This window comes from Natator depressus, chromosome 12 (genome assembly GCF_965152275.1).
Source record: "Natator depressus isolate rNatDep1 chromosome 12, rNatDep2.hap1, whole genome shotgun sequence".
Lineage (NCBI taxonomy): Eukaryota > Metazoa > Chordata > Testudines > Cheloniidae > Natator > Natator depressus.
Genome location: NC_134245.1, coordinates 36,692,772 through 36,717,287, shown reverse-complemented (window position 1 = coordinate 36,717,287; position 24,516 = coordinate 36,692,772). Strand labels below are relative to the sequence as shown.

At 46.1% G+C, this 24,516-nt stretch overlaps 1 protein-coding gene across 1 annotated transcript; it reads left to right on the top strand.

Annotated features, from left to right (window-relative positions):
* Positions 1 to 4,058: 4,058 nt before the first annotated feature.
* On the top strand, positions 4,059 to 23,822 carry IRF8 (interferon regulatory factor 8). Its single transcript, XM_074969196.1, has 9 exons — positions 4,059 to 4,187; positions 9,559 to 9,733; positions 12,508 to 12,691; positions 14,538 to 14,626; positions 15,212 to 15,323; positions 16,113 to 16,163; positions 18,141 to 18,527; positions 20,225 to 20,340; positions 22,561 to 23,822. The coding sequence occupies exons 2-9, from the start codon at positions 9,560 to 9,562 to the stop codon at positions 22,735 to 22,737; spliced, it is 1,290 nt and encodes a 429-aa protein (XP_074825297.1). The 5' UTR covers positions 4,059 to 4,187; position 9,559; the 3' UTR covers positions 22,738 to 23,822.
* Positions 23,823 to 24,516: the final 694 nt, after the last annotated feature.

Here is a 24,516-nt window from a genome sequence, read left to right as displayed (position 1 = left end):
ACTTATTACTGCCTCAATCAGGTCACCACTACGGTATAAAGTGCCTGATTCTGATCTTGCTTATTCTGGGTTTTGTGCTTGTGTAATTCCATTGAGTTTGGTGGAGTTACTCCTGATCTACTGCAGTGTGAGAGCAGAATTTAATTGTGGGTCTGTTTCTCTTTGTCTTCTTTTTTAGATTGTCATTGTAAGGTCTTTGGGGCGAGGACTGTCTTTTAGTCTATGTTTGTGGAGCAGCTAGTACAATGGGTCTGGGACTCCTAGATGCCACTGTCATGCAAATAGTAATAACAAAGTTCTGTTATTATTAAGAAAAATGTACAGTGATCTATGAAAGATCTCTATTGCTTAGGGATGATTTGAATGGCAATCTGTTCATATGGCTCACTAATGCTTTGGGCCCAAATTCAGACTTAATGTGAATCAGTGCAACTCCTTCGGGCCTCTTTCTGATCTCACTTACATAGGTTTGTTATATATGTAACCCCATTGACTTCAGAGGAGTCACTTCTGATTTCCATGGGTGTGCATGAGATCATGACAACAGAAATAGGCCACTGGCTTCAATGGAATTCCTTCGGCATACAGCGGGATTGGATTTTGTCATCATTCCAGAGGTTCACAGTCTGTGTTGGACGTGGGATAGATGGACAGATAGATTTGGCACAACAAAGCTCATTTTACAAGGTAACAAAATGTTGTTGCTTTTTTTGGAAAAAGAAATGTATATTTATACTCGTATGTTTGCAAAGTATATACAGCCCAAGGGCCCAATCCTGAGTGATGTTGTTTGCCTCTTGTCCAAGTTGTTGAACATCTCAGCTTCCCAGGAAGTCAAAGGGACTACTTGTGAGTATGTGTTTGCAGGATCAGGTGCCAAATGAACAAATGATTTCCCACTACATTAATAACAATCCACATAGTTGCATTTGACCCCTAATATTTTTATAGTTATTACCCAAATATCCCAGAGCATACGGATCATGCTTCAAGTGTGGGTATTTAAAAAATACTTTAAAGATTAGGGTTGCGATTTAGGTCATAAATTAAAACAGTGTTTCTGTAACCTAGGTCCTAATTTTTATTATATTGTTTATGTGTATAGCTCCATACACTCCCCTTGTGGATAGCAATGTCATCTCTCAGTGTTAGCCACAGTGAGATGTACACATATTTCTTCTTCTAAAAAGCATGTATATAATCTGTACGCGGTGTGTAGGCCCCCTCTTTTTGTCCTATGATTGCAGAGGTGTTAATGAGCCACTCTACCTTGAATGGAATACTCGTGGCACCTTAGAGACTAACAAATTTATTAGAGCATAAGCTTTCGTGAGCTACAGCTCACTTCATTGGATGCATACTGTGGAAAATACAGTGGGGAGATTTTATATACACAGAGAACAACACCCCTTGTTTCATGTTCTCTGTATATATAAAATCTCCCCACTATATTTTCCACTGTATGCATCCGATGAAGTGAGCTGTAGCTCACGAAAGCTTATGCTCTAATAAATTTGTTAGTCTCTAAGGTGCCACAAGTCCTCCTTTTCTTTCTACCTTGAATGGTCCCTTACAATATGTGCTCACTACCTATGCTAAACAATCTGTTCCACCTCGCATTGTGCTGTGATGCTGGGAGTGCCTTTCCCAGATCTTATGAAGATCTCTGTGTGGCTCGAAAGTTTGTCTCTCTCACCAACAGAAGTTGGTCCAATCAAAGATATTACATCGCCCATCTTATCTCTCTGTATTTAATTTGGCAGCCCTAAAAACAAATGTCTAAAATCATCAGGAAGCAGAAGTCCTCTTGTCTCTGTTATCACAACTAATCTACGTGGGGAATATCTTGGCACATTTCTATTCCAGATAAAACATGGAAAGGCACTATTAAGTTTGATAAAGAATTTTCTGTTCAGATCTACAGGTGGAATGGAGACCAAAGTAAAAAACACTGGCAAAACAGTCACAAAATGACATTTCCCCTGCTTAATTTATTTTTCCAAATCATAAATCATAGGTGTGCATTTCAGGTCATCTTACTCCTGAGAATCCTTTTCAGATATGGGCTGGCCTTATCCTGTGCAGTGCTGAGTACCCTCACCTTCTAGTGACTTTAATCAAAATTGTACTTTATACAATCGGGTCCTTAATCCCTAAATGTTATAGAACAGTGATACTCAGACTGGGAGCTGCAAGTGGCTCATTAATGTGTCTCCTGGGGCTCTTTGTGGCACATGATATTAAAACACTATGTAATTTAATTAAAACCAATCTAAGTTATTAACTAATCAGGATGCTTTTATTACGTTATTAACCAATTAAGTTATCAACTTGCACTAACAATGAATTCACTCTACTGTGGCTTTTTTGGGTAATGTTGATCACTAATTCGGCTCCTGAACCTCTGAAGTCTGAGTATCAGTTTTAGACTCTCCAGCTTATGTAAAAGAAACTGGCTCTAGTGAATCTTGGTTTTACAAGATCAGTGCTTTTTTTCTTTCTACTTTATAACCAGCAAGCAATTCCAATGTTTCCAACGTATCCATTAAGAGTAAGCTACACCTCCAGAGTTAGCTGCATACATTATCCACCCATTGGTGTACAGCTATTTTACACATAGTGCACACGTTTATCTACATGCTGATGATCTCTTTGAATTACATTTTCTTTGTGCCAGCAGTGCAATAACTATAGGAAAGACAATAAAGCTGGTGAAAAGATATCCAAGATAGGTGCCTTATATGTCCACTGATTATAATCAATGCCCTGGAGGTTCTACAGCTTCAGAATTCCCCAAGAAATGCTAGGTTTCAGAGTAGCAGCCGTGTTAGTCTGTATCCGCAAAAAGAAAAGGAGGACTTGTGGCACCTTAGAGACTAACCAATTTATTTGAGCATGAGCTTTCCTGAGCTACAGCAACTTTAGTATTTTAATAGTGCCCATAAATCGGAAATTAAGGAGGTGTTGGGTCATGTGAAGTCCATTTTCCAGTCAATGCAGGATCACTTGCTACAGAATGTCCATCTGTGATTTGTCTTGCTTAAGTTTTAAATGTCACCCAGTGGAGTTTCCGATCCTTTCTCTTGGGATACTGTTGCACTCTAAAAGTGTCCCAGTGCTGCTGCAACTACACAGAACAAATATCTGTGCTATCAGATCATTCCATTGACAGTCTCATTTCTCTTCCTACATGGTAACCTGCCGCCTGGGTGATGGCTCTGGGTATCCCACCTTTCCCATCTCATTGCTTGCACTGGAATCAGCAAATGTGAGGTGCTGAGTGAGTTAACCGTGCAACTGAGCTGTAATTTAGCGGCAGAGAGAGAGCTGCGCTGGAGAGCCACCCTGCTGCCCGGAGCTCTACAGAGAGTCACTCTCCCAAGACACAAGGTGTCTGGGACACGCTCCAGGAAATTCCCAGCCACGCTGCAAAGCGGGGGCAGCCTTCCAGCAAAGCTTGGGTTTCGACGAGAAATCCCCTCTTCGAGCTCTGCCCCCCTCACACTGAGCAGATTTTCAGAAAACGCCCCCAGTCGCTGGCTCCCTGCCTGTCCACCTCATGCAGCCTTTGCAAACGACACCCCCGGGGAACGAAAGCTAGGCTGAGATCCCTGCCAAGCATCCAGGGATCCTGATGGGAAAGGGAGGTTAGGAGCATGCTCGCTGCGGCCCGGCAGCCCTGCGCTACATGTGGCCGAAAAACGGGCCACAGGCGAGCCCCCGGGGGGATGGAACGTTGACCCGGGCGAGCGCCCGGGGGGATGGAACGTTGACCTGGGCGAATCCCCGGGGGGATGGAACGTTGACCCGGGCGAGCCCCCGGGGGGATGGAACGTTGACCCAGGAGAGGAGGCTCCAACATCGAGACCCCCTTTGCGCCCCCAGCGCAGCCTGATTTCTCGGAAAAGAAAGGGCTTAGAAGAAAGCGCTCAATTCTGTCCTATTCCCATTGGCCAGCCGGAGGCTTTCCGCCGCTGTCCATTGGCTGCAAGCCCCGGGGGAGGCGGGATACAGCGGACCCTCCCCCTGCTTTTTAATAAATGCGAGGAAGGGGCGGGGGAGTGCCTGCTTTCGCTTACCCTCTCTGGCCTGCGAGTGCTGTGCGCAGAGCGAACCAGCTGCGCGCAGCCGCTGGGCACATCTGGGTGAGCACCGGGGCGCAAGCCGATTCTGCAGACCGCTGACAGGTATTTGCATCTCACCCCTTCCTCCTCCGAGCAGAGCATTCTGCAGCCGGCAGGGTTGTTGATAGGTGGGCCGGGCAGAGCCCAGGTGGTGCGTTAGCACAAGGGCTTTGCTAAGCCTTGCCTCTTCTTTGTAAAACCATTGACTAACGTTTGCATTTGCAAATGTAACGTGGCCCGCTTTGGCATTGATTTGAGGAGCTTTTTATTTCTTTGCAACCTCAGCTTCCTTTTTGCAGGTGAGATTTGAACTTTGGAGGTGGCACGTTTCTGCCTCCCGCCGGCCAGCGCTGGGCTCCCCCCCGTCCATGCTAATGCATTTTGACCTAACTTTAAATGAAAGCATGGAGCTCGCTCCAGGCAGGAATCAGAAATGACGCTTAAGAATGTGGAGTGCAGCGCATGTCCTAGGACCCTAATTGATTAAAAACAATTACCTGCTCTGTTGACAAGAAATAAATCAGTGATTCCTCATTGATGCTATGGAGAAGGATAATTGCAGATATTTTCCATTTTTGTTCTCTTTTATATTTAAATAATGTAATCTGGACTGCACCTGGTGAAACACACTCTGACTGGTGTCTGAGAGAACCTTTGCTAGTTTGCAAAGGCAAGGTAAAAGGTTTTGCCCATAGCCAGCATAGTAAAGTACAGGCTGGAGGAAAAGCAACATATGTAAAGCTCTCTCTTAACTTAAAACAAGACCCCAACAAAAATGACACCAGCAGTATTACCTCTTGAGCGGTTTCATGAAACAATGGAGAAGCTGGGAGCTTGGAAAGTTTTCCCCCTCTTCCAAAATTCCAAACTCCCGCCTTAGGTCTCTGCTTAAAAAAGAAAAGAAAAGTTCATTGGGCACAATACACACAAGCTGTGAGGGTAACTGGTTCTTTGAAAATGCTTTGGAGGGATGTGCAATATCCTGTGATTCTGCCTAGTGATGGGCTCCGTCACTGGCTATGGGTCAAGGTGGTCAGGGGCACAGGCCCATGCTCTGGGTGTCCCTAAACCTCTGACTGCCAGAAGCTGAGACTGGATGACCGGGGATGGATCACTTGATAATTGACCCTGTTCTCTTTATTCCCTCTGAAGCATCTGGCACTGGCCTCTGTCGGCAGACAGGATACTGGGCTAGATGGACCATTGGTCTGACCCAGTATGGCCAGGCTTATGTTCTTTTGATCCCTATCTTATTGTCTCCTGTTCCCTAAACAGTACAATAAAGTCTTCTTGTTCTAACTGTACTATTATGAATCCTAGCTGAGCACAAAATAGGAATAGGAACATTTAGGCTAGACATAGCTTATGGGGTCTATTCAGCACACCCTCTAATTAGACAGAACTCTGGCTAACCTTCACAGGAATCTGGACAGAATGAATAGTGAGCAAGCAGTGCGACAGAGCCCTGTTGTTATCTCTTGCCCCCAAATCATATTATTGAATGGAGCTGATCTCTTCTTATTTAAGCAGTAGGTATGGTGGCCACTTTTTGGCTTTGGGGTAATAAAGACAGAGTAATATTAAAGGATTGGGCTAAATGTACAAAAGGCAAAGTCATTCCTATGTCATGTGTGCAATCAGTCTTTAACTAGCTCCATTGTCCGTACGTTTTGTAAGGGATCTCCAATCAGCTTGCCACCAGCCCAGTTCTGTTAAACTCCATCTAATTGTTGCATCATGTAAACCCAAAATATCAGTCATTCGGGGTTTGCATGCTTTGCATGGTGTGGAAGCCAAGCCAAGGTGTCAGGGAATCTGGACTAACATGAAGGACAGCATTTATGGACAATCAGATGAATTAGGGAAGAGTTGTTACCTTTAACTGAGTATTTCCCTGATGGCATTGGTTAAATTGGACAGTTAACATTAGTTTAATTAGGCCCAAAGTCATTTGGATTGAGTTCAGCAATGGCCCCAAAATGCACCTTGTCAAGTAAGTGCCATTGGTCCCTATTAAAAAGTTACAAAAGACAATTTGAAGCATTAACAGTTTATTCTCAAATAGAAGAATTTGCCTAAATATCACTGAGTAATTCAGAGACAGAAGAGAAGTGTGTACATACGATCTTTTTGACTGTTTACATGGTTTGTCTTTAATGTTACCGTGGATCCTCTTTCAGAGGAATGAGCCAACAAATCATAATTTAGGTGGTCCTGGACTTTGCCATGGACTTCCTAATGATTAAACTGTTAAGGACCTGCTGCAGAAAAGGAAACGGGAGAGGGGTGAAAAAATGCCATTTCTAAAAGAGGAAGAGACACTGAAAACTGATCAGTTGTTTGAGCCCTTGTGCTGCTATTCAGGCTGCTCCCATCTCTGGTGTGGAGGCCAGGGAGGAAAATGCTGGTGGTAGCATAGGAATCTCTAAATCCTGATCTGCAGCTCCCCTTGGAAAAGAAAATGCGATGCTAATTGGTGTCAGACAGGGATAAAAACACTTTTCAACAACTGAAAGAAATGAGTGGTTGAAATCAGGAAGCAGGGTGGGTGGGGGAAGTTAGACTAAGTCTTGGGATTATTCGCTTTACATATTTATTTGCAGCAATGAAGTCCCTGGGGCCTCCCACCACTGGGAGATGTTGCACAAAGTGACATCATCAAAAAGAACCAGCCAGCCAGTGCAAACCTTGGTTTGGGTGATCCACTCCCTAACCCATCCTTCTGCAGCCTTAGGTCCTTTGAACATACTTTCTAACTCCGGCTGGAATATTGTGATTCCTTAGGTGTGCAGGTCCTTAGCATACAGTTGTAGAATTAGGACCACTCTTCCATTGCCCTTGTCATGGCTCTGAATCTATTACCTGAATTTTTGCCTGGTGTCCTGAGTGTGAGGATTTGGCCAATGGAATAATCTGTCACTCAGAGGAACCTCTTGAGCTTGGTCCACAAAACCCAATTGAAATCCGTGTTTGAAATGTAGGTTATCTGTGCATAATGTGTGAACAGATTTTCCCTGGGATAGACCCACACAGTCCCCATTGACTTCAGGTATGGGCTACGATGGAACACAATTCTTGTTAAACTTAGTTGGGTATGTGCATAGAGGTGCTTTTCAAATTGTGCCTGTTACCAGCATGTCAATGACCTGCTTGCTTAATTGTTTAAAAGAATACCCCCCCCCATTTTGTTTTCTGTAAAAACACTTTTCTTAATTGTTACCAGCATGTGCAAAAACAGCTTTGGAAATTCAAATAATTTACACACCTATTCTCATGCAACAAAGACACTGATCCTGGAGGACTTGCTCACATGAGTTATCTCATTGAAATCAACGGGGTTTATTGTCTGACTAAGGATTGGGCCCTAAAACATAGCCAAACTGACTTACAGCCAAAATGGAATAAAATTACACTGAGGCAGAGAACTCTGTCTCTTTCAGCATGATGTATATTAAAACTGCTGAGCTATAATGAGAGGCCCAGTGATTAGGGGAAATTCTCCATTTCTAACTATAGTGATGCTGAATGCACTATAATTAGATGATTCTCTGAAATGCTAATTGCATTTTACTTTAGTTCATTTGTATATGTGCTCATGGCTCAGTCCTGCGTTCCTTGCTCAGCCCAAGTACCAGCGAGAGGTAATGGAGTCTGTGTGAGGAGCAAGGACAGGGATATAGTAAGCCAAGAAATGCTGACCATTAAAGCATATCAGCTTACTAAATAGACTTCCATGCAAACTCAGTGGATTTCATTCTCCCCTCTCACCAGTGAAGAGCAGGAATAACTCCACTAACATCGCTGGAGCTTCAGTGGTATAAGTGACAGCAGTATCAGGCCCCGTAGTCCCTAGTTCTGTATGCAATGAACACATCATGTAATTGGTAAGATCTTCAGCTGGTGAAAGTAGACGTCGCTCCATTGAAGTCAGTAGAATTGCATCAACTTACACCAGCTCAGGTTCTGGCCCTCAGTGGAAAAGGCCGAGAGAAGAAATTGTAATAATCCAAGGGAACTGACTAATACAGTGTGGTTTTTTGTTTCTTGTTACTCTGGCTACACTGATTCAAATGAGGCTTCTTTTCAATAGTGCTCCTGGGAGTTTCAATCCGATAATTGGATAGCTTTCATCATCTCTATTAGCCTGCTATTAGGCAGGCATCCAGCAGTCTGAGGAATTTTTCTCATCAAAAATAACATGGGGAAATAGTCTATAGCACTGAAATGTTGGCAAGACAAATGTTTAGTTAAGGGCTGAGCATCTTTCCAGCTATCGGGGGGATTTCCAGCTGTTGTTCTTGTGACTGGCACCTGAATTACAGAGAAGATGATTTTGTACAATACAAAGCAGTCTCTTCATGGTGTTTGTCAAGATCTGCTGCAACGTGCATATTATGTGAAGAAGCGTTTGGGAGCGGGGACAGAGGAGTTGGGGAGGAAAGCTCTAAGCTTCCTGTACCACCTGCAGTTTTCCAAGAGGGACAGTTCTATGAAAGTGTTGGACACATCTGATTCACAGAGGTTCTGCCTAAAAATGCTGGTTCTATGGAATGTCTGTTTTATTCATTTCTTTGGATCCTCCCCTCCCCACTTTACAAACAGATGCATATGGGCCCTACAGACTGCATTTCAAGCAACTTTAGGCCAGATTCTGCTCTTGGCTATTAAATAGTCTCTCTCCACTAAAACCAGTGGAGTTACTGTGCATTTACACCAGTGTAACTGAAAGCAGAATTTGGTTCTTTACATCTAAATTGTGCTCTTTTCCTTATCCATTAGGTATATTATGGCAGCACTTAGGAGCTCTGCCCTGGACCAGGACTCCATTGTGCTAGGCGCTGCACAAACCCAGAACAAAAAGATAGTCCTTGTCCCAAAGAGCCTTGAAATCAAGTTTCAATCCACAGTGTGAATAGTAGGTGGCATGGTCTAGTGGTGAGAGCTGGGGAGTTCTTGGTTCTAGTCCTGATACGCACTCCCATTGTGGCCTGGGGCAAATCACTTATCCCCTCTCTGTGCCTCAGTTTCTTTATTTGTAAAATGGGGGTAATAATAGTGAGCTTTGAGATCCTTGAATGGTAGTTACTATATAAGTGCAAATTATTGCTATTAATAGTAATTTATAATGGGCTGTCACAGAGTATTGGGGGCATTTAATAGTTTTGGCGTTGGTTATGTGTACACAATAATTAGGACATTTTGATATCGCTGTATATTGTCCGTTAAGTGCTGACCGTGTACCAGACGTAGACAGTGAAGACAGCCCTGGCGCATGGTGTGTCGTGTAAACCCCCCCCCCCCCCAATGGCTGCTGACTCCTGATGTCTGTGTACGGGTCAGCAGAACGCCTTGAAGTGTGGCACTTGATTCCTGTAGGTGGCAGGCGTGTGGCTGGTGGGAGGCATTTAATGGACCCTGCAAATTTCCCTTCCAGGATGTGTGACAGGAACGGTGGGAGGCGGCTCAGGCAGTGGCTGATTGAACAGATCGATAGTGGGATGTACCCGGGCCTGATCTGGGAGAACGAAGAGAAAAGCATGTTCCGCATCCCGTGGAAACATGCCGGGAAACAGGATTACAACCAGGAGGTGGATGCTTCTATATTCAAGGTAGGAGAGATGGTAAATTTCTTTTCTTAACACGGCTCATGCACCGTGACTTTCTCTTTCATTGCAAACACATTGGGCACATCCCCTTCCTGCTGAGCAGCCCTGCCCCTGCCCTTGATGCTCTGGTGCTCTAGGCTGCTGGCTGCCTCCGGAGAGTTGCCGAGCGCCCTTGTCTCCCACTGACTTTGCAGAAAGTGCTCAGCCTGCTCCTATTTTTGGCAGTGTAACAGATTTCCATGCTTGCATTATTTTTTTTTTTTCCCCCCCCAGTGAGAATTGCCTAGCGCTGCAATCCTCCTTTAAATTAAAGTTAATTTGGGCATTAATAATACGTCTCCTACCTCTTCCTAAAGGTGCTGAGCACCCACAGCAGTTGTTGATAGGGCTGGTCTAACGTTTTTTGATGGAAAATTGGCTTTTGCAAAGATCTGCTTCTGTACAGAGATGAAATGACCTACAGCTATCTGGGTCCCGACATGACTATGGCAGTAGGCTAAATCTGGCTCAGCCATACCGCCGGAGCCCTGTTGGCTGCATTGAGGCTGCACAGGTGAAAGGTGCAGAGTTTGACCCAGGGAGTTAGCGTCTTCAACTTTTCAGGAGTTTATGGCTCTGAGTTTAAAAAGGCTAAGATATTGAATATGGAATATATTGGTGGTACTAACTGGTCTTTGTCTGGTTTTTATTATGAATAGTTGCCGTAGACATTTATTTATAAACAGGGCTACAGCCCCCATTCTGCCAACGCTTATTCATATGCACAGCTTTATTCACTGCGAAAGGTCCCATTTATTCCAGTCAAGTCGCTGCAGGATCAGGGCCTAAAGAAGTATTTTTATGGCACACCAAAACTGCTCCAAAGGGATCAAGCCGGCTAAATTAATATGGCTTTCCAAATCACTATGTGCACATTATATTGCGAGACACCATGTTGATAAGCTTTTTCAAATGTCCCTAAATATGAATTTTCACTAGCCTGTAATAATAAAAATACCTAGCTCTTACATAGATCTTTTTGTCAGTAGATCTCAAAGCGCTTTACAAAGGAAGTCAGTATTATTATCCCCATTGCACAGATGCAGAAACCGAGACACAGAGCAGGAAAGTGACTTGTCTAAAGTCACCCAGCAGGCCAGTGGCAAGCAGAGAATAGAAATCAGGTCTCCTGAATCCCACTTTTGTGCTGTATCAACTGAGCAACGCTGCCTCCCCTGCAATGAAAATCATGCCAGCCTTGAGTGATAGCTTTTTAAAAGCACTTAATACTGTGGATGTGATTTCCAAGAATGAATGCACCATTGTGCATCTGCTATGCAAAAGCAATTTAAAAAACCTCCAATTATTGCTATTATGCCTGAGCTGAGCACAGTTGTGTTAATTGTAAATGTATTTTTTGGAAATCAGACCTTCCATGGGCAAGAGTATTGAGCACACAGAAGATTGTTTAGACTAGTTTAGAGCTGGGAGACACTAATGAAAAGAAGAGTGTGCAAAGCTTAAGACTCTCCCCACATCTCTCACTCACCTGTCCATCACGATGAGGGTAATTACAAGGCTAATTTTGGACCGTGGCAAATTGTGTAAGTCACAATTTGTGCAAAATTCTGGAAAGAAAAGAATTTCACGTCAGGGATATGGTGGCCCTATACAGGCTATTTGCATGCAATAGTCTCCCCTCTCGGCTTTTCAGATTTTGGGACAAGAGGTTTTTTGTTGTGTTTTTTGAAAACTTGATCGAAACCTATTGCAGCTTCCTCTTTGTAAGCTCTGACTTGCCAGTGCATTGATATTGTGGGCCGGATTCTCCCGTGCCCTGTGCCTTGAGTGGTCATTTCCACCTGGGCAAAGTGACTGTAAAACACTACTCCTGGGATGAAATGAATGGAGAACTCTGAATGGGAAGCATTTTGCGTGGGTTTAAATGATAACTGCAGAAGCTGCAGTGCCCTGGAGAATCGGGCACTTTGTGAGTCAGTGTGAAGGATAGTACAGTAGTTAGGGCCCTGATCTAGGAGATGAGGCTTCAATTCCCACCTCTGATGTACTTGCTCAAGGTTATCCAAGAAGTGTAACTCTGCCCCTCAGTTTCCCATCGGTGAGAATGGGATAACAGCCCTTCTCTGCCTAACAGCAGTGCAGTAACTGAGGATAAATCCAGTGACGATTATGAGGAGCTCAGACACTGCAGTGACAGTGGCCAGGCAAGTACCTAGGAGTGGTGGTTAGATCTGCGGTGGAAGTCACTAGGAGTTTCCGTGAGTGAGGACATTAGGAAACGGCCTTGAGGAACAAATGTGAGATTTGGCCCTGAAGTTATAAACTGGGCTTCTGATTTTAGCCTTTAACCAATCAGAAGACAATGAAATAGGCGTTTAGCCAATAAACACCAAAAATGGTTACTTGGATCTAAGGGTTTGTCTACACAGAGCTGCAATACGGACTATAGGGCTGTGGTTTCTAAAGTGCTCTAACGTGCTGTGCATTAATTAGTCTGTGTAGACCCTGCTGGTGCTCACTAAAGACTCCCTAGTGTGCTTGAATATAGTGCTGTTTGAAATGGTACTACATTAAAGCACCACTCGGGAATATTCCCAAGAGATTACTCATTGCTGTATACACAGAGAGAGCCCCAAATCCCCTGGATTTTTTTGCAAACTGCATAAAATTCAAAAACTGCTAAAAATAAACCTTGAAAAATGAAATAAACCCCGTAAAACAGAGCTCTAATTGTAAAGCTGGTTCTTCAGCTCTGTGGCACTTCTCTTTTGTTTTAGGCTTGGGCAGTTTTCAAAGGGAAATTTAAAGAAGGTGACAAAGCCGAGCCAGCCACTTGGAAAACGAGGCTACGCTGTGCTCTGAACAAGAGCCCGGACTTCGAGGAGGTGACTGACAGGTCCCAGCTGGACATCTCAGAGCCGTACAAAGTGTACAGGATTGTCCCAGAGGAAGAGCAGAAATGTAAGTGTCCTGATAAATTAAGTGACTTGTTCCATAGCCACCTGCCTCCTGAGCATTGAACATCTGAGGGATTTATAGGAGAAGAGAGATTGTGTCTGGTTATTAAAGCAAAGGGAAAAACAGAAGTGGACTTACGCCAGCTCTGACATGCATCCAGATACCGAGCTGCATTTCCTGGGCCACATTCCACCTTCACTTGTGCCAGTGTGAATCTAGGTGATTCCACTGGGTCAGGCTGTACCCCCTAGATCAGTGCCCAGGGAGCTGCCTTGGTCATGGAATGGGTGGGGAAGGGGTGAGTCAGCACTGTCCCACTCTTCCCTAGAGCTGTGGGGCAGGGATCCATGGCTGAGGAGGGGCAGGCAGAGGGCAGATATGGGAGATCAAGGGGTTGGGGAAGGAGAGGCCAGGGGGTGATGCATCCTTTCTTCCTCAAAGCCACCTGGGGAAAGTTAATGTAGCTGTAAACTGCCTTCACTTTACTGTAGCCACGTGGACTGTGGAACCTTTTCAGGGAGGATTCTGGGGTTGCCTTTTAGCAAGGAAAGGCCTGGCAGGCGGCCCGTCTGCTGGGGAGAGGGACAAGGGCCCCAAGGCCACTTCAGATGCACAGGACCTGCATGTGGAGAGGCACTGGAAGCCCATGCCATCAAGATCTTGTCCCTTCTTCCTGGGGGGAGGAGAGCAAACACTCCTCAGCCCCCGCTGAAAGGATCTGGGGAAAACTCCATGTGGAAAGTTTGGAATTCACCCTCCTCCCCAGGGCCTCATCCCACAGCTGTTTGAGTAGGAGAGGCTATTCCCGCCGAGTAAAAAACCAAACAGAGCGTGCTGTCTGACATTAGCTGACAATACTCCATGGCAGTCTGGCTCAGAAGGTCTGATCCTGTTCCCACTTACACCAGTATAAACACAGAGTGACTCCACTAAAGTCAATGGAGTCCTTCCGGGGTAAGTCTGGGCTGAGATCAGAATCAGTCCCAAAGTCTGTCCTGGTGAAGATTTTGGTTGTGGTTTTGGCCTTACATTCAGTCCTGTTGCCCCCTTCTAACCTAAAGGTGCAGCTGCTTTAATCTGTACAGATGCTGAGGAAATAGAATCACTCCCTCGCATTGCCCAACAGTAAAAGCAGCGATTATAGTAACAGGGGTTCAGCAGAGAACATTTGTTGCTGTGATGTCCGGTCTGTTGGTAGCTGTGCTAAGTTTATTTTTATTTGTGGTTTTGTTTGTGCTTTTCTTTTTTTTTTTAAGCATGCAAAATCTGGTTGTCAGGAAGTCTACCTTTAGCATTTTGGTCTCTGTAAACTTCATTCACGCAGAAGGCTTTATATTTCTGTACACTTGTTACAAGCATTATGCAAATGGCATTCCATTTCCCCCCAACAGTGCAGAGCTGTGCTTTGGCAGGGAAGAAAATTTGCCAGTGAAGGTTAAATTGTTCCCAGCTGCAGCAGAACTCTGGCTGTTTTCTGGATTTAATCTTATTCACACCCATGCAATCCGTTGGGCTCAATCCTGCAGTCCTTGCTCTGGAAAAATTACCATTGATTTCACTGGGAATGGAAAGGACTACAGCTGCAGGGCCAATGGGGTTGCACAGTTGTAAAGTGACAGGTTGGCTCTAAAGTGGTACATTGTCAAGTGAATTCCCCATACATGGCAGTGAGAGGTAAGATCCCATGAAGGATTCTAGGTTTCTTTATTTTAACAATGGTAAACATGTCCCTAAAGCAAGTCACCCTCATCCCATGGCCTTCTCTTGCATGTTTTATGGTCTGGTTCCTTGTTAGATCACTGCACATGGTATGATGCGTTGAGCATTGAATTCTTGTATTTCTTTCCAGGCAAAGCGGGTGTTGCTAATGGAGGCAGCTTGAATGAAGCCACTGACATGGACTGCAGTCCTTCTGCGATAGATGACCTAATAAAAGAGGTAACTAACTGCTATAGAGAAGCGATCTCTCTTTGGTTGGAAGGACTAGATGGTAAAGTTTCTCCATGAAATTGTGTATTGCATTTTTCTAATGATAAAACCATACCGCCGCGGGACCTAGATTTTGATATCCCTGGGGCAAGAAGAACAAATCTGCATGTTTTACAGATATGTTCGTTACATTCATTCATGTAACACAGTGCACAGACCTGTGGCCGTTGCTTGTCATATCAATGCGTCTCACGTTTGCATACAGCTCCATAAGAGTTTCATCAGCGGGTCAGACTTTTGCAGCTCTTGTCTCCCTTCATTGTGATGCAAAATTGTTGGGGTAAATTCCGCTCTCAGCGTCCCTATGAAATCCAAGGCCCCCTCCTTCTAACCTGTCACAAAGCCGAAGAGTTCACCTATGTCACAGTATCCCTGCTGCCCTACTATGTTTGTTTTTACTATTCCTGTTCAGGGGCCGGTGAGCAATTTAGATAATGGCTTGTTTCCATACCATATTGATTGCTTGAAACTGCAAAACTGCTTAATCTCGGTTTTGTTACCTGGATGATGTAATGGCTTTTCTGTCTTCCTCAGTCCCCTGGTGTGGACGATTACCTTGGTATAATAAAGAGAAGCCCTTCCCCACCTCAGGAGAATTGTAGAAACCCTCCAATACCAGACTGGTGGATGCAGCAACCTAGCCCTGGTAAGACACCAACAACGTATCCAGGATTTATAGAACGGAGTGTCTAGTTTGATTGGGTAATCCCTCAAGGACACAACCAGGATAGCAAAGACTAATTTTGGTGATCTCTGAATAGCTGCCTCTATATTTGATGCTTGTGGAGGATTTTTTTGTTTGAGGAACAAGTTTATAAAGAATGCCTAAAATATCATCATACCTCGAATTTAAATCTTGCTATAAGTACAGGAAAAATTATCTTTGCAATGGCATGTGTCATGACTGTCTTGTAGTTGCTCAGGGGGTTATGTCTGACTCTACATATATTCAGAAGCCCCAGACTTAAAGTATAAGGTTCATGTCATCATCGCATTGGCAGTGGCTGACCTTAGTTAGATTGTAGTCCTTGCTCTGGCAAAACTCCCATTGATGCCATTGGGAATGGTAAGGATGACAGCTGCAGGCCCAATGGGCTTAAAGCGACAGGTTGGCTCTAAAGTGGTACATTGTCAAGTGAATTCCCCATACATGGCAGCACCGTTCTGGATCCCATGTTGGGAATCTCAGTTCTGTCGCTGCTCATCTGGCTGGGGAAGTGGAACCCCTGATGTGGACAAGGCTCCTTGCAGGATTTTCTTTTCTTATGAAACCTTGGAGGGATCAGGACGATGTCGAGAGGAAGAATTTAGGGGTTGAGAGGAAACAGCACCTGGGTGAAACGAGCGGGTGGCCGGGTCACTGGATTTTACCAGAGATCCAGGTGCTTGTGTCAAAACTTGGCACACAAATATAACTTTATTTCTTTTCCCGCAGCAGCTGTGCCCCTGATGAATGGGTACTCCAGCTATGAACAGCTGCATTCAGGTACCAGAAATCCCATTCCACTGCATGCTTCCTTGCTTAGTTACATGCTGTGCCCTCAGTCAGTATGGTGTAAGCTACCTCTCATGTGACACTCCCAGCTGGTGCCTGGCTTCGCTGCCGTTGTGGCCCTGTTCGTGCGCGCACAGAGAAAATAATCATCAAAAATGGCAGAGCCACCGAAAATGGCAGCTTAGGGCTCAATTGCTCAGAAACACTCTGACTTCATAAGCCACTGTTCCATTCTCAAAAAGAAAAGGAGGACTTGTGGCACCTTAGAGACTAACCAATTTATTTGAGCATAAGCTTTCGTGAGCTACAGCTCACTTCATCGGATGCATTCTCAGCACCCAGGCAAAGGTATTAAAGCTTCTAAGCAGTAACAGAGATTCATGCGCCAGGGAGGAGGCCAGATCCTGCCCAATAAGGTGATGCCTTTGCACTGCTCCAACAACACGTAAAGTTGACTTAAAGAGCCAGCTGGGGATTCCCTGGGCGTTGGGAAGTCCCCACGTGGCATGAGGCTACCATAGCCCCAGCTCTGTGCCAGTCCTTCCAGCCCTCCCCGGGTGTTGAAGATATGCCAAAAGCTGGAGCGACTGTGGCCAGAGCACTCCATGCTTCGGTGATCTGGCCAGCACAGCAGCCCATAGGTGGCACCTTGAGGCTGGTCTGACTTGTGCTGAGGACCAAACCAGCCCCTGGGTGCCACCAGGATTGGGGAAGAGGAGTGTAAAGGTGACATTTAAGCCTCCTGTGCTCTCTCTACCAGCCACAGCAAGAACTGGGCTCTTGGTTGCAAATCTGCTGTGCAGATTGCTTACCCACGGCAAATCCGCTCTGCATCGGTACAGGCATTTGTTTGGAGACCTAGCAGGTTGTTTAGATAACAAACAGTAGCATGAGTGAAAGGGCAAGTTTCAGCTGAGGTGGCAGATGCACACACAGGGCAATATAGTTAGCTAACAAGCGACAAAGTCTGACACACACCCTTAAGGACAGAGAGTTTGTTGGTAGAAGGATCCCAAGCCCACAGGGGATGCCCTCCTGCACACCTATGTGGCAGCATAAAATGGCTGTCCTGGTTTCAGACTCCTTTACGTTTGCTTCACTAAAGGCAGGAGCAGCGCAGTCCACTTGGATGAAGGCTGTTCCAGGATGATTGTTCCCTGGATAATGGAATCTGGAGTGGGTGGGGAGTTTCCAAGGGGCAGTTTGCTCAGCCACGGGAGTAACAGGTTTATACTTACCTGAGTCGTGCTGTTGGCTTCAATGGGGCTGCTCATGGAGTGAGGAAATATTTAAGGGGAGGAAGGGTGTTCGAATTTGCCCCGGGGCAGCCAGTGCTTGAAGTATGCAGCCATCTGCTCCTCCAGTTCCCAGTGAAAAGGTAGAAGGATCCTGGTGCATGCAATCGGTGCCCACCACGCTGACATGTGTAGTCACGTTTGCAAACTGTTCTGCTGGCATGTTCTACCTAAATCTAACCAAGGGGTAACTGGTAAAACTAGTTAGGTAAATCTAACTGGTCAGCTGCAGATAGACTTGTGGGACTCTGGAGGATTGGGAAGGTAAAAGGTTGTGGGCTAGAGGGCGTGCTGAGTTCAGGAACCCTGTGCCGAAAATCTGTGTCCCCAGTGGAAAGTCTGAGAGGGTCAGGGAGGAAACAACTGGAGTTCTTCCTCACAGGAGTAGTCCCATTAAAGACCATGCTTTCTGAGTGAGGTCTGCTCATGCATGCCGGGGCTGCAGGAGCGGCCCTTGACTATCCTGCTGATTCTGGCCCCAGAGAGCTGTGATGCTGACTCTTTACATTCCCTGCTGTCGAGCTGGGCACATGGCATTTCAAGGGCTTCAGCGCTTAAGTGGAGCTTTTCTCTCCCGTGCAATGGGATGGTTATTCCTGCAGCACTGGGTGAAGGAGCGGAGGGGGTTAGCCGCGTCCTCTGATCGGCTGTGTGTGGGCATGTCTCCCTGCAGCGCACTCACAGATGGTGATCAGTTTCTATTATGGAGGGAAGCTGGTTGGCCACACTACTACCTCTTACCATGAAGGCTGCCGAATTTCCCTGAGCCACGCGCCCGCCCACTGTGACAAGCTGTATAGCCCGGATAGCCTGGAGCATGTGCAGTTCCCATCCGCCGACGCCATCCCGAATGACCGCCAGAAGCACATCACCAAGAAGCTCTTCGGGCACCTGGAACGGGGGGTGCTGCTGCACAGCAACAAGCAGGGTATCTTCATCAAGAGGCTGTGCCAGGGGAGAGTCTTCTGGAGCGGAAACAACGTGCTGTACAAGGACAGGCCCAACAAGCTGGACCGGGATGAGGTGGTCAAAATATTCGACACCAACCAGTTTGTCCGAGGTTTGTGGAACATTCCCACCTCTCTTGCTCCACCCTCTTCATTACATCTGACTTTTCTGCCCCCCTTATTGTCCTGTGAGCACTGACATGGATAGAGCCATGTTGCTTTAGGATGGTGTCTACATCCTCCTGTACTGATAGGGGTCAGATCCTCAGCTGGTGTAAATCGGCTCCAGTGAAGGGCCGTTGTTTTGAAGGCACTTACGATGGGAACAGGAGATCATTTGTCTTGAGTTCTTTGCAATCTTTAGCATACTTATCCTCAGCGCACCCATGTAAGGTGGGGCAGCGGGGAACGGAGCCACAGAGAAGCTAAGTGACTCGCCCAAGGTCACACAAGAAATCTGTGGCAGAGCACGGAATTCCACCCAGGTTTCTTAAGTCTCATAGTAGTGGCCTAACCACTGGACCATCCTTTCTATGTTTGAAGTCAAAGAACCTATGCTGATTTATGCCAGCTCAGGATCTGGCCCAGAATGTGTAGAGTTCAGCCCCAAAGTGCTCATAGTCTATATGTCCTTGCCAACACTTACAGAAATAAACACAGCAATATCCCTTCCACCAAACGCTGTGGCTTCTCTCTTGGGAGCTGTGGCGTTTGGAGATGTATAAGAACCCCACTGCAGTGTGTTAGATCAAGTGAGGGCACAACTGATAGGTTACAAAAAAATCTAAAGATTACAAAATAACATTCCTAAAGGCACTGTGTGTGATCCTGAATCTGTGTTAATACATATTAATGCAGGGCCCAGTTCTTTCTCCGCAGGTACAAGGAATGTCTGTGGACTTCCCTGAGGTGGGAAGATAGGACCTTTAGTCGTTCCTCCTTTCTTAGACCTCCCCTGAAAGTGCTAGATCAGCAATTCTCAACCAGGGGTCCAGGGCCCCCTGGGGGCCACAAAGAGGGAGGTACGGCTGGCATTCGGCTCCATGGGGCCCAGGGTTGAAAGCCCACGCTGAGCCCGAGCCCTGCCAAGTGGAGATGAAGCCAAAGCCTGAGCAACTTAGCTTTCCAGGGCACCCTGTGGTGTGGGGTCCTGGGCAGTTGCCCCGCTTGCTACCCCTGAAGGCCAGCCCGGGCTTTTATATACAGAAAAACAGTTGTGGCACAAGTGGGCGATGGAGTTTTTATAGCATGTTGGGCGGGGGAGGGGGAGGGTCTCAGAAAGAAGAAGGCTGAGAACCTCTGCTCTACATCAAATCAGTCTTCTCCCCAGAGCGGGGAGAAGTTGCTGCTCCATCAGTCTCCTGAGGGGGTCGCTACAGGGGGGTGGGATGTGCTCGTTGCCAGACTCCGAGAGGCAGAGGCTCTGCACCCAGGGGCTTGCCTCTTCTCGGTCTAAATGGCTGCAGAAGCAGGACAGCCGGTGCACTGGAGTGGCCAGGCACCGCGGCTGTTGAATCCGAGATTAAGTCAGCTCTTTAGCAAGGGTTTCCTGCATTGGGATTTTTAATCCCTGCACCCTCTGGTTTTCTCTCTCGATAAAAGCTAAATACCGTTCGCTGAGTGTGCATGCAGTGCTCCCGGCACGTGTGTGTGTGTGTGGGGGGGTTTGTATACAACACTTGCTGCCGAGGTGTGCGTACGCAATTCTCCCGGCAGGTGAATAAGCCACCTGCTGCAGCTGCGTGTGCTCATGTCTCACTGAAGTTGGTTGGTTTCCATCCTTTCCGACCATCTGTTTCTCTCCTTTTAGAGCTGCAACAGTTCTACAGCAGCCAAGGCCGTTTCCCTGAGAGCAGAGTCTTGCTGTGCTTCGGCGAAGAGTTTCCAGACACGGTCCCTTTACGCTGTAAATTAATCCTTGTGCAGGTAAGGCACATTCATGAGAAACAGCCATTGCTTGAGCTTCCCCTTTGTTCTCCTACAACTCAGAAATGTATCCCCAAGACTATCTGGTTTCTGTCTCTTAACATTCAGAGCCAGATGTTTCCAACCTCAGAAGCATAGGGCTGCATGCAATTTGCGTACCTAACTTCAGGGCTGGATTAACACGGGGGCTTTAGAGGCTGCAGCCCCGGGCTAAGGGGGACCCCAGTGCAGTAGGGCTCAGGCAGGCTGCCTGCATGCCATGGCCCTACGCCACTCCCAGAAGTGACTGGCTGCTGGCACGTCTCTGCACGCCCCTGGTGGGGGGTAGAGGCAGCTCTGCATACTGTCCCCGTCCCCAGCACTGTCTCCACAGCTCCCATTGGTCAGGAACCAGCGAATGGGAGCTGCGGGGGCGGCGCTTGTGGGCGGGGGCAGCGCACAGAGACATGTCCCCCTCCCCCCAGGGGCACAGAGAGACGTGCCAGCAGCTGGCCACTTCCGGGAGCGGCGTGGGGCCAGGGCACACAGGCAGCCTGCCTGAGCCCTGCTGCACTGCGAGCCAGGAGCTGCCCTTGGTAAACGCTTCCCAGCCGAAGCCTAAACCTCACACCCCCCTTGCACCCCAACACTCTGCCCCAGCCTGGATCCCCCTCCTGCACCCAAACTCCCTCCCAGAAAGAAACTAATATAACAGCTGTTCTAAGGTAAGAACTAGGCTATTTTGAATTAACTTAACTATATTCTACATGTTTTAAGACTGAAATGTAACCACAGAACAACTTTGTTAATTAAAAGGCAAGTTTAGCATAGCATTAATAGCCTCGATGCAATAATTGTGATCATTTTGTTTTCAATTAGAAAACACACTTGTTTACAGGGGCCCCACAAAATCTAGTAGCTCCAGGCCCACAGGAGAATTAATCCAGCCCTGCCTAACTTGTTTACATATGTGCATCAATTGCATGTATAAAACAGGTATTTGCTTGCACAAATCAGTGTATTTTTTCCCCCTTTCCCTCTCTGTTTGTTTTTTATGTTGTGCTTTGCATAGCCATTTGCTAAATAATTTAACTTTGTCCTGTACTCCTCAGGCTGGTGACCTTTTTCTGGCCTCCCACTCCTGCCTTCTAGGCAACTGTAAAATAAATCACTGCAACTGATTGTGTTGTTAGCAGCAGGATTAGGGCTTCATGCAGAGAAGGAAGTGTAAGGGGTGAATGAACTTGAGAGTAATGGATAGTTTGCTTGTAAAATCTTACAGTACAAAGAATATGGAAGAAGTGAGTGGGAAAAACTCTGGTGGTAAATTAGAAACAAGTAGGAAGATCAGTTTGTTTACACCCAGAATGGCTTTGTTCAAAGACTATAAAAAAAAAAAAAATTCAAGACCACCAAATCTTTAAGTTAGACATCTTTGCTTTCTTTTGTTGATGTCATCCTAATATATTCTCCATGTTATTGATGTGTATTATAGCATAGGCCACAGAGCAGGCGGGGCCAACCTGGGTCACGTCACGACCAGTTTTTGGCTGGGCCAAACCTAAGCGGTGTTGTGATCCCATGTGCCAGTTCGCAACACTATTTACTCAAATTTGGCCCAGTCATCCATCTGTCATGATGGAGGGACTGCCAGGCCAAACCCGAGTGTGCTATGATCCCATGCACCCCTAAGTCAAAATTGGAAGGGGTTGGTGTAGAGGCTTATGGGTCAGGCTGCTGGTGAGGCAGGGCATCTGAGAAGGGAAGAAGAGAGCCAGGTAGGGTGTGGAAAAACTGCACCCTCTCACCCTTTTAAATGGCTCTCCGCAACCCCTTCCAATTGAGATTAGAGCCCCATTGTGCTAGGCACTGTGTATATAGAAAGAGACATTCCCTGCCCTGAAGAATTTCCAATTTAACTAGACAAAAGTTAGTGACTTGCCCAAAGCCCCATAGGAACTGAATCCAAGACCAGTTGCCTTAAGCACAAGACCATCCTTCCCCTCTTTTCCCAATTTCTCTTTTGAAAGAGGTTTTCCCTACCCATCAACATCTTTCTGTGCAGTTAGACCGTTCTGTTCCTTGTGGCCTGTTGTACGGTATTGACGGTATCTCGTGTACCCGCACTAGAGTGTTCAGTGAAGTCTGGGCGGTGGTGGTTATGGTGAGTTGGAGGAAGATGTATGTCGTAAGTGTTCTCATCTTATTTAAACATCTTGGTGGTCTTTCCTTCTACTGTAGGTTGAGCAGCTGTGGGTTAGACAGCTGGTGGAAGAGGCAGGAAAGGTCTACAGCAGTGGCCCGATGCTTCCGGTTGCTGATGAGACCCAGCATGACCAAATATTCAGGATCTTCCAAGATATCTGCGGGACACACCAAAGACCCCTGTTTAGAGAAAATCAACAGATCACTGTCTAAGTGCTTTTTAAAACAAATAACGGTGGGGTTAATTTAGACCCTGGTTGGTCCCAGCACTGTTTGAATTCCCCCATGGAAAACATTCTGATTTAGAATCTAGATGCCCATGGCTGTTCTTTGTTGTTGTTTAAAATAAACTCAGCAATTAAAATTTTCATTTGTGAGCAAAGGAACTAGACCAGAACAGTGAATTCTGGCTACATTTTATTTATATGGATGGCTTTTGTACCATTCTTTGTCTTCATCTAGTGCCAACAGCAAGTGGATGAGGGAAGTTTCTTGAGTGTTATGGGAGAGTGACTAGAAAGATCAGTAATGCTAGTATAGTATATTGAGGCTGTCACAGAACAGCTCTTCTTAATGCCTGTGACCCATCTGGCAGTCAGAACACTTAAGAGCAGACCCTCAGCTCAGCTGTAGTCAGTGGAGCTATGATGACACAGCTGCTGAGGATCTGCCACCGCAGTTTCATCCTCTTTTCCGAAAACCTCATTTTGGAAAGAACTGAATCTTGGGAAAGATTTTTAAAAGCTCAGACATAGTGGAATGTCCCCAGGGATCAGGTCGTCCCACTGACTTCCAAACAGTTTGCAATACCACTGATGGTAAAAGACAATGGAAACTTTTTTAGAGCAAATATCCTTTAACTTCCAAAGGACCCGCTCCTGAAGTAATTTCTTGTTTGCCTTTATGACTGAGGGTTTTTTTTGTGTATTGAAGTATTTTGCAATTTGGAAATAAATCCCAAAATTATTTGTAAATATTGAATGTAGGAAATGATCATTTTAATTGTCTTAGCCAAAGAGATAGTTTTTATATATGTAAATGCAAAATATGTTTTTTTTAAGTTTGTAGTAAAATGTTCATGTTTAGTTGGCTTTCACCTCAAAAATGCATGTGCCCGACATCCAATGTGTGTGCAAGTTGTGTGTGCCTGCTAGGGTATGTGTGTGCATGTCCTGACTAACACGCGCTTCTGCAACTAGGGAATGTGAATTTTTAAGAAATGGGGTCGTGTGCCTTACAGCCGAAAGCCCAAAGCCAGTACTGTGTGTGTGTCTCTCTGCTAGGCTAAGTATTTATTTTATGCCGGTTTTTCAATGGTTTTGTAATTTGTATCTTGCAAATAAAGTGCTCTATTTTGTATCTCTTTTTATCTCCATTCTTCTTTAATGTCCTAATGACTGGTACCAATGGGAACCAGTTTCTCTTCCCAGGGGCAGTGTGCTGACTATTGCATTCTTTTGGGGTTAATCATGGAGAGGGATTTACTAACCTAGCCTGCCAAGTTTACTATCCTGGCCTGCCAAAGCCCACCGTTCTAAGGAACTGACCCTGTGAGCTGGGCGCTTGCAGCGCCCACTGAATTGATTTCGGCCCCACTTTCTCCTCTCAGCCCTAGCGTGTGAGAGGAGAAATCTATTTCCGCTTGCGGTTTCCTAGTCACTAAGGCTATACTTGTTGGCAGGGATTCTAGTTTATGGACCAAACAATTTGAGGTCAGCCTCTGAGTTTTGCCCTTGATTTGTACACGCACATTTGTATTAATGTGCAAAAGTCAATGATTAGTCTTTATTATTTGTGGTACTGTCACGCCCAAGAGCCCCAGCCGTGGCCCAGAATGCTACTGCACTAGGCGCTGTACAACCACAGCGTCAAACCAGTGTGCAAGGATTTGTGAAGGGAAGTGCGGCTTTCTGCAGGGGCAGAAAGTGTCGATTCCGGGGATGGGACCTGAGGCCTGTCCTGGCTGAGGGCAACTACACGTGTAGTCTCCCT